Source organism: Calliphora vicina, chromosome 5 (assembly GCF_958450345.1).
Source record: "Calliphora vicina chromosome 5, idCalVici1.1, whole genome shotgun sequence".
Lineage (NCBI taxonomy): Eukaryota > Metazoa > Arthropoda > Insecta > Diptera > Calliphoridae > Calliphora > Calliphora vicina.
The window spans coordinates 50626266-50637505 of NC_088784.1; the positions used below are offsets into that span (position 1 = coordinate 50626266).

The following is an 11240-nucleotide window of genomic DNA, read 5'->3' on the forward strand; positions in this document are numbered from 1 at the left end:
TCATGATTTACTGATTCCTGAAGAAAATTAAAAATTTGAACGGATTAAGATATCATAATAAGATTTAGAACTTATACCTATAGATCGAAATGTCTTTTAATCAATGGATTGATAATGTTTGCCATTGGAAAAATATGTTCCAAAAATTTAGTTTTTTCATAAAGGAGATGTTTGGTGAATTTATATAATACTAGCTAAAACCCGGTGTGCTTCGCTACCCGTACCGTAAAGATTTACAATATATTTAGTCTATCTAAAATTAGTTTCTGTTCATGTGAAAAACATGGATTTTCTAGATTTAGTCCGCAAAATTGCAAACACTGACGATGAGCTTTATCAATTATCATTGCAAATACTAAGCAAATAGGAAACTGGAATCGAATAAAATCAAATGGCATTTCCGAAGTTATAATTCCCAGTTATAAAGGTCGCTCCGATTAGATTGTTCATTAATTGCCTTACTGTACATACAAACAAACACACATTGACTTTTATATATGGGGCATTTCATGTCAAGTGAACCAACTTTTGAAATCGATGTCTTCCGGGATGAAATTTGCACCAAGGTTAGTTCTATTGGATAGTAACTCAGACAAGATCGGTCGAGAACTCTCTGAGTTATAGGGGGTCAAATTTTGACATTTTGGTCAAACTGGTGTTTTTTCTTATCCATGTAACTTATTACCTATTGTTCTTAGCAAAATGTGTCCCAAATAGCTTAGATAGCTCTTTCTTCAATATTTTAATAAAAAAATAAAAAATTTTTAATATTTTTTTTCCGAAATCAAAAACTTTTTTGACTTTTTTTTAAAAATGGGCCCTTTTTTTCTTAAAATAAAGCTTAGTGGGATGCGAGTGGGATATATATCAAAATAAATGTTTTGTAACCACTAAGCGACCAAAAGGGTCTTCAAGGATAATATCTAAGCTTTTGTTTGAGCTAAAAAAAAAAATTAAAAAAGGGTCCATTTTGAAAAAAAAAGTCAACAAAGTTTTTGATTTTGCAAAAAAAGTCAAAAATTGTATATCTTTTATAACTCGAGAAATACAATTTTTGACTTTTTTTTTGCAAAATCGATTTTTCTCCAATATGGGCCCTTTTTTAACATTTTTTTTTGCTCAAAAGAAAGTTTAGTTCTTTTCCTTTAAGACCTATTTGGTCGCATAGTGGGATACGAGTGGGATATCTATCAAAATAATTGTTTTAACACAAAAATTGTATGTCTTGAGTTACAAAACATTTATTTTGCTATATATCCCACTCGCATCCCACTAAGCGACCAAAACCATCTTAAAGGAATACGAGCCCTAACCGCAAAAATGACGTAAGCGCCATTTTTTAAAAAATTTAGTTTTTAATGAAAATCGATAGAAAACTTTCGTGCGCATCAAAACACGAAACTATGAAAATTAAGACTTTATATATACAGAGATATCGCAATTTCAATTATATCGTAAGCGACACTCACCTTTTTGCTTTACCGCAAAAATAACGTAAGCGACATAAAAGCAAAAAGGGGCGGTAAATGAAAGTAAGAGTAGCCGAAGAACTAGAGAGAAAATCAAAAGAAATTGAAATACAAAAAGATAGATGTACTAAATGTGATCAAGGAAAAAATTTAGACAGCAGTCACATCCAAACAGAAGAATTTAAGCTTAAGAATTTTTTTGAAGGAATAAAAACAAAGGGAAAATGTTTTGTTTTTATGTGCTAGTTTCGACCTTCAAAAAGTTTTGAATATGCCTCATAGTAAAACAAGTAAGAAAGTATGGTTGGTCAAGCCCGACCATATAATACCCTACACTAAGAATAAGAGATTTGAGATTTATGTCTATATTAAAATTAACTATGTTGAATTTTATGTGTATACCAACATTTTTAAGAGATTTATGCACGTTCAATATTTGTTGTTGTTAAAACCAATTCATACAAAGAAAAAAGAAAAAAAAACTCACTTTCAACAAAAACAAAATCTACATGGATGATCGCAGTCGTCAATGTTTACCAGCTAAGCATACGAAACTGTTGTTGCTTTCAACATGCGTGTATTCAGTGAAGAACGACAAAAAAAATAATAAGACAAAGTTGTTTGTGTATACAAAACACACAGCCTATAGCTAAGAGCAATTACAAAAACAAAAGAGTACCAAGAGTATAGGGCTTGGGCATGACTGCTTTACATGGACAGCCAGACGGACGGACATCGTTTAATCGACTCAGAAAGTGAATCTGAGTCGATCGGTATACTTTCAGGTGGGTCCTAGACTAATATTTTAGGGTGTTACAAACATCTGCACAAACGCATAATACCCTCCCCACTATGGTGGTGTAGGGTATAAATATTACACTGTTTTATTCAAGAAAATATTAGTATTACAATTTAAGTGTTTATGGATTGTGTTTTTTATTTGGTGAAAAAGACGGCAAACGATGTTGTAATGAAATTTGTACTGCAATGTACAAATATCTCCTTATTTTAGACGAACGGAAAACAGTGAACGATTTAAGTTTGTATTGCGATAACTGTGCCTGGCAAAATCATAATAAAACCATGTTAACCATGATAGCTTATTTCATTATATCATCCAAATTCATTAAATCTATTAAAATTACTTACTTACTACCAGGTCTTACCATGATGCCTGTTGATTCTATTCACAGCACAATAGAATCATTTACTCGAAACCGAACTGTATGGGTTCCTAGTGAGTGGCCTACAGTTATTCGAAGTGCAAGAACAAACCCTTACGGTTATGAGTGTATATCATTAAAGCACTCTGATTTTCTAAACTAGAAAATGTTTTCTGATCTGCTTCTTCCAAAGTAAATAAGATTACAATTAAATACATCTATTTAGACAATAGCGAGGAAAAGACTATTAACATTGATTTAAATACTTCTACGGCCCGTGGACTTCCAACACAGAATTAAAAAATTTCGTCACATAAATTCAATGATATAAAAACTCTTTGCAATAAAAATAGTATTCCTCAATGTTTTCATAACGAATATATTGGCCTAAAACATTCCCAAAATATTAAAGACGCCTTAAACAAAACATATGAAGAAGATGTGCCTTAATTTCCTAAGCACCTACTATATTATGTTAAATCTTTACTATGATTTATAACAAATGTTTAATTTAGAAAATATCTTTTTTCGAAAAAGAAAATATTTTTTCTTTGTAAAGCATTTATCGTATGCGCCACAATTTAGTCTCACATGCCTGTAATAGAGACGGTAAAAATAACGTAAGCTCCAAAACAAATTTGTTGCTCACAAAATAAAATGCACTTATCGCATGTATGATACCATTAATAGACTACATTCAAATTTTTAAAGAAATCCTTCGCACAACTTGAAAAAAAAAGAAAAAAACTCTCTCCTATAAAATTTGATTTTTGGCACTTACGTTATTTTCGCGGTTAGGGCTCGAATAGACCTAAGCTTTCTTTATAGCAAAAAAAAATTACAAAAAGGGCCCATTTTAAAAAAAAGTCAAAAATGTTTTTGATTTTGCCAAAAAAATCAAAAATTGTATATCTTGAGTTACAAAATATTTATTTTGATAGATATCCCACTCGTATCCCACTAAGGGACCTAAAATATCTTAAAGGAATGGACCTCAGCTTTCTTTTGACTAAAAAAAAATGTTAAAAAAGGGCCATTTTGAAAAAAAATTCGAATTTGCAAAAAAAAAAAGTCAATAATTGAATGTCTTGAGTTAAATCATTTTTATTTTGGTAGATATCCCACTCACATTTTACTAAGTGACAAAATAGGTCTTAAAGGAAAAGACCTAAGCTTTCTTTTGAGCAAAAAAAAATTTAAAAAAAGGTCCCCTATTGGAAAAAATTTCGATTTTGCAAAAAAAATTAAAAAATTTTATGTCTTGCGTTACAAAATATTTATTTTGATAGATATCCCACTCGCATCACACTAAGCGACCAAAAATATCTTAAAGGAATGGACCTAGGCTTTCTTTTGAGCAAAAAAAAAATTAAAAAGAGGTCTCATATTGGAAAAATTGCGATTTTGCAAAAAAATTTTAAAAATTGTATTTCTTGAGTTATAAAATATTTATTTTGATAGATATCCCACTCGCATCCCACTAAGGGACTAAAAATATCTTAAAGGAATTGACCTAAGCTTCCTTTTGACTATAAACAATTTGCAAAAAAAAAGTCAAAAATTTTAAGTCTTGAGTTAAAAAATATTTATTTTGATAGATATCCCACTCGCATCCCACTAAGCGACCAACTTCAAGGATAATATCTAAGCTTTTGTTTGAGCTAAAAAAAAAATTAAAAAAGGGTCCATTTTGAAAAAAAAGTCAACAAAGTTTTTGATTTTGCAAAAAAATTGTATGTTTTGAGTTACAAAATATTTATTTTGATATATATCCCACTCGTATCACACTAAGCGACCAAATAGGAAAAAAATATTAAAATTTTTTTATTTTTTTCTTAAAATATTTTTTTCGAAAGATTGAAGAAAGAGCTATCATATTTTGCTAAGAACAATAGGTAATAAGTTACATGGATAAGAAAAAACACCTGTTTGACCAAAATGTCAAAATTCGACCCCCTATAACTCAGAGAGTTCTCGACCGATCTTGTGTAAAAATTGTGTCTGAGTTACTATCCAATAGAACTAACCTTGGTGTCTTCCCGATCGGAAGACATCGATTTCAAAAGTTGGTTCACTTGATATGAAATGCCCCACATATATAAGGGTTTCAAATGTATATATACACATTTTAAACATTTGCTTAATATTTTTGGTAGTCCGCGCATTTCTGTACTAAATATTAATATTGATATCTGCTATAGCTGTCCCTATATATAATTTTTCATCACATCTATGGGAGGTGCCACGCCCACTATTGCTATTTTGCCCATTTTTGGCCTAAATAAGTAGTTTATACAAAATTTGAATGGTTTCAAATGTATACATACAAATTTTAACATTTGCTTAATATTTTTGGTAGTCCGCGCATTTCTGTACTAAATATTAATATTGATAGCTGCTATAGCTGTCCCTATATATAATTTTTCATCACATCTATGGGAGGTGCCACGCCCACTATTGATAGTCCGCCCATTCTTGTCCTAAATATGTAATTCATACAAAGTTTCATTGCTTTACATATCAATATTATACAGATAGATATGAATTATAGTATTTAGTTTGTATGGGATGTGCCACTCCCATTATTGATAGTCCGCCCATTCTTGACCTAAATATTAATATTGATGGTAGAATAACCGTACCATATATCTTATTGTTTTCCATATATAAATTTTTTTTAATTATCATCATATGGGAGGTGCCACGCCCTCTGTGGTTACTACTCCCATTTTTGCCGCAAATATTTGAACAAACAGTGGAATTGCTCATGCAAAATTTGAGGACTATAGGTATTAGAGTTTCCTAAATATTTGATTTTAAAAATTAACTTTATATGGGAGGTACCTCGCCCACATAAAATTTCAAAACAAAAAGCCTATAGCTCCTTCCAGACATACATAATTATACTGTAAAAATTTCAAGCAAATCGGTTCAGCCGTTTAGCCGTCTATAGATCCCCAACTAATAATAATAAACATACATACATACATACATACATACATACATACATACATACATACATACATACATACATACATACATACATACATACATACATACATACATACATACATACATACATACATACATACATACATACATACATACATACATACATACATACATACATACATACATACATACATACATACAGACATACATACATACATACATACATACATACATACATACATACATACATACATACATACATACATACATACATACATACATACATACATACATACATACATACATACATACATACATACATACATACATACATACATACATACATACATACATACATACATACATACATTTTATGATTTTATTAGCCTATGGAAAATTATCCTTACAGGCAATTAACAATTATTTGTATAAATGTAATTAAAAAACTTATTATAAAAATTATGAATTCAAATGAGCAATAATGTTGTTTTTAATTATATTGTTACTTAATGAAAAATCAATTAACATGTAAAATTTATTAAATTCCATACACATTCTCCTTATTGGATCAGCATTGGCAAAGTTCGCTCTAATAAATTTCACTGATAATGGAACAAAATGACGTGATGGTCGTTGAGGCACATTAAATGAGATATTTTGGATTAAAAAACCGGAACTTACACTACCATTGATTATGTTGCAAATAAATGAAATGTTTAACATTGATCTTCGGCTCTTCAGGGTTGGAAGTTTAATTAAAGCCAATCTTGCAGAATATGAAGGTAGATTTATTGGGTTGAAATTTAATCCACGAAGACAAAAGAGTAGGAACTGTTTTTGTACAGATTCAATAGCGTCAGAATGCTTTTTATATATAGGGTCCCATATTACGGATCCGTATTCCAGGATAGGTCTTACCAGGGATGTGTATAGAGATTTAGTGGCATAAGGGTCATTGAACTCCCTAGCCCAACGTTTCATAAATCCTAGTACACCTCTGGCTTTATTTGCTGTCATTGTTATATGTGAAATAAAATTTAGCTTGGAATCCAGTAAAATTCCCAGATCTAAAAATTTATCGACCATTTCAAGCTGATGTAGTTCAAAAACATAGTGTGCCGGTATTGGATTCTTTCTAACAAATCGCATATATTTGCACTTTTTTAGGTTTAATTCCATATGATTTTCTTTACACCATGAATAAAACGAATTTAAATCATCTTGAAGAAGTTGCTGATCAAGAACTTGACGATAGCTTAAAAATATTTTAACGTCGTCTGCATACATTAAGACATTTGAACCACGAATAACTTGAGGAAGGTCATTTATAAACAGTGAGAAAAGAAGAGGACCGAGATGACTGCCCTGTGGTACACCAGATGATACCTTTATATTTTTAGAACGAATATTCTTAAAAAGTACAGCTTGTATTCTATTTGTTAAATACGAGAAAATCCACTGTAATGTACTGTCGGAAAACCCCAATAAACAAAGTTTCTTTCTCAAAAGCATATGATTGACTTTGTCAAAAGCTTTGCTGAAGTCTGTATATATCACATCTATTTGCTGATGTTGAAGAAATCCGTGATAAATTTCGGATGTTAGGTGAAGAAGATTTGTTGTAGTTGAGCATCCTTTCTGAAAGCCATGTTGATAAGGAGATATTAAAGTTGAGACTTGATAGCATAATTGTTCAGTTATGATTTTCTCGAATAATTTGGGTATTATACTTAATTTAGCAATACCTCGGTAGTTTTTAATATCAGACTTATTTCCTGATTTAAATAATGGAACAATAAAAGAATCCTTCCAGACGTTAGGAAAATTACAACTCTTTATTGATTTGTTAAATAAATACGTAAGAGGGATAGCAATATTGTCAGCACAATTGATTAAAATACTGCTGGGGATTTTATCAGGACCAAAATTATGCGAAAATTTTAGTTTCTTTAATTCCATGGTTATATTACAAACATCGATAAAGTGTATAGATACTGATTGATTTGAAGATATCGTATATGGGTAGTCAGCAGAATCATTATAAGTTGCATTTGAATAAGTTGTTGAGAAAAAATCCGCAAATAGATTGCTTATAACTGCATCATCACTAGATTCATTTTGGTTAAACTTCATAGATGAGGGGATGCCAGTTGATTTTCTTTTGGAGTTGACAAATTTGAAAAACGATTTAGGATTACGTTTAAAATTGTATTTAACTTTGTTTATATAATTATTGTAACACGATTTACTGAGCAGAGTGTACTCAGCTCGACAAACGGAGTACTTGAAGTAAAAAAGATGAGAACCAGTTTGTTTAAATTTTTTGTAAAATTTATTTTTCTTATTTTTAACTTGAACCAGCTGTTTATTATTCCACGGTGGACCAGACAGATTTGTATATATTTGTTTTGGAACACATAAATCCAAGAATGAATTTAATTTATTGTAAAAAGCTTCAGTCATTTGCTCAACATCTGTATAGTACGAAAATATATTGTACCAGTTTGTATTGTTAAGGAGTTCATTCAACATATTATAATTGGTACGATTGAACGAAAAAACCTTTTTACTTTCATCAGGTGAAGTCAAGAGCGATTTATATATTATTGGCGTTCTTAGCTCAATTGTAGGATGGTAGCAATCTTCTGGAGTTGTAATTGTTTGGACAAAATATTTATCATCTGGCAAATAATTCCAAGCTACTGATGGCAGATTAAAGTCTCCAAAGACAAAAATAGCGTCGTTATTATGAAGGGAGCGGCCAATAGAACTAATAATTTCAGCCTGTTTGATGTATGTTATTTGTGGAGAAGATGGCGGAATGTAGGAACATGTAATAAATATTTTATATCCATTTACTTTTACTGATACTGATATAAATTCTATGTCTTGTGGAAATTCGAAATCTACAAGTTCAGATGAAAAATTAGAAGAAACTGCGATAAGGACACCACCACCTGTGGACTTGCTGCCACGATCACGACGAAAAATATTAAATTTGTTACAAAGTATTTCGGTATTTAAAAAATTTTCATTGAGCCATGTTTCTGTTAATACTAAAATATGTTGATCAATGTTAAAGCTTTCTATATAAAGGGATGATAGTTTTGTTCTCAAACCACGAACATTTTGATAAACGATAGACATGAAGTCATTAGTTGGAATTAGTTTTTTGGAGCAACAAATTCACGTTGTGGAAGTACCGCGATATTTTGTGGCCTAGGTCTGTAAATATATTCACGAACAAGTGTATTTATAGGCCAGAAATTCGGATCATCTAAGGTTTTAAAAATATCAATGGAAACAGTAATTTTAAATGATGAGATAGATCTGGGTTGGGGAAAGTTAAACTTTTGTATTGAAATATCAGCTTCATTTCCAATTATATTTTTCACGTAGTAGTCAACAGATTCAGTTGTAGTATCGTTTGCCAAGCGGGAAATAAATATTGTTTTTTTAGGAGGTATTGCTCGTAGAGGAATACGGACGTTTTCATTATTTAGCAGTTGTGGAGGATTGTAAGAAGTATTATTGTTTATATTAGCAGTATTTAAAATAGCATCTGCATAACTTAATTGTAAATTATTACAATTTAATTTGGGAGCATTCGAGGATGGGAAATTGCAATCAGTTGGTACAGATGGATCGGAATTACTAGGTACAGATGGATCAGAATTACTAGGCGGTCCAGAAACAGAAGTAGAAGGTTGCTCATCACGTTTTTCCTTTGCGGATTTGCGGCGTTTAGGAGAAGATTGAGGCGGGGACTTAAGATTATCTAATGATTTATAATCATCAAACAAATTGCCATATTCTGATATACGATCATTTAACTTATTAGCATCGTCTTGAAGTTCCATAAATTTCTTCTTAGTATCTTGGAAAAAACGGTAATAATTCACACCAAGTTTCCTACAGCTTTCGCAACACCAGTGTAGTCCATTATTTTTCATAATTGCTTCAGCAACTAGGCCAGATAATCCACTACATTTAAAGTGGCAAAATTCATGGCAGAGCCAACACACAATCATTCTTTCTTCTTCACTTTTAATATTGCAATTTTTTTAAATAATAAATAAATAATCACTCACCCACCTTCGTTACTCTATTGAACCCCCTAGAAATAGTATCCCCGACTGGTCACTCTGCAATATCAAGCACGAAAATAAATTGGTTGAAATATAGAAAATATATTAGCACACACAGTACAGAAAATATATCTCTAAGAACACCAGAAGATACCGATATCTCACTCAAAAATTTTGAACAAAACTTAAAACTTGCTGTTGAACACGCCACTCAAATAACCCAACAAATAAGATACAATAGACTCTATTCTGCAGACATTGAACAGTTATTAGCTGAAAAAAGAAGAGTTCGTCGAGAGTGGCAACTCTATAGATCCCCTCAACTTAAAACGGAGCTTAGAAAATGTCGCAAACGCCTCAGTATGCTTCTTCACAAACGCAAAACTGAATCGATTAATAAATATCTGGAGAACTTAGATGCCACCCAGTACTCAAACTACTCTCTATGGCGAGCTACAAAAAAATTAAAAAGACCTGTTATGAGCAGACCTCCTCTACGTAATTCTAGTGGAGGCTGGGCGAGAAACGATACTGAAAAAGGAAACCTGTTTGTTAGTCATCTAAAGACCTACACCTACTTTACCCCATAGTACTGCAGCTAAACCACTTCGTTTTGAGATTTCAGAGATTGTCAAGGCTATTGTTGATTTAAACTCCAAAAAATCACCTGGTATTGATAAAATCAGTAACAAGATGCTCCTCGAGCTACCCCAAATTGCATTAAGAATAATCCTATTTATTTTTAATGCTATATTACGCCTTGCATATTATCCACCAGAATGGAAGGTTTCTTTAGTTACAATGATACCTAAGCCGGGAAAAGATCACAGTAAATTAGAATCATATAGACCCATTAGCCTATTGTCAAATATATCAAAGCTATTCGAAAAACTGTTAATGCACAAGTTAAAGCCGATAGTAAATCATTTTGATTGTATTCCAACTCATCAATTCGGATTTCGAGAAAAACATAACACCATAGAACAAACTCACAGGTTGGTAGAAATCATATCCAAGACATTTGAAGAAAAAAAGTATTGTTCTGCACTCTTCATCGACGTTTCGCAAGCCTTCGACAAAGTATGCCATGAAGGATTATCGATAAAAATAAAACAATATTTACCAGTGAACACACACAAGCTTCTAGAAAGTTATCTAAGTCATCGAAAGTTCGTTCTTAAAGAGGGAGACTTCATAAGTTCACCACAGCCTATTGAAGCAGGCGTACCCCAAGGAAGTATACTGGGTCCCTTCCTATATTAGCTATATACTTGAGATATGCCTACAAACAGTCGAACCCACATATCAACTTTTGCTGATGACACAGCTATACTAGCCATTCATGAAAACCCCCAAGAAGCATCTGTACTTTTACAAGGCCATATACTCGACATAGAAAGGTGGTTAAAACAATGGAGAATAAAAGTAAACGAGCAAAAATGTATACATCTTACATTCACATTGCGTAGATAATCGTGCCCTCCAATCCTAATAAATAATCATATAATACCTCAACAAACTGAAGTTAAATATCTAGGTCTGCATCTAGACCAGACGTCGGCGCTAGT

At 31.7% G+C, this 11240-nt stretch overlaps 1 protein-coding gene across 1 annotated transcript; it reads right to left on the bottom strand.

Annotated features, from left to right (window-relative positions):
• Positions 1–8748: 8748 nt before the first annotated feature.
• Positions 8749–9537, bottom strand: LOC135961245 (uncharacterized). Its single transcript, XM_065512740.1, has one exon. The coding sequence runs from the start codon at positions 9535–9537 to the stop codon at positions 8749–8751; it is 789 nt and encodes a 262-aa protein (XP_065368812.1).
• Between the last annotated feature and the right edge of the window lie 1703 nt (positions 9538–11240).

Excerpts from the sequence above, each read along its gene's own strand:
- LOC135961245 (XM_065512740.1), bottom strand. The coding sequence starts at position 9,537 with ATGAAAAATAATGGACTACACTGGTGTTGCGAAAGCTGTAGGAAACTT.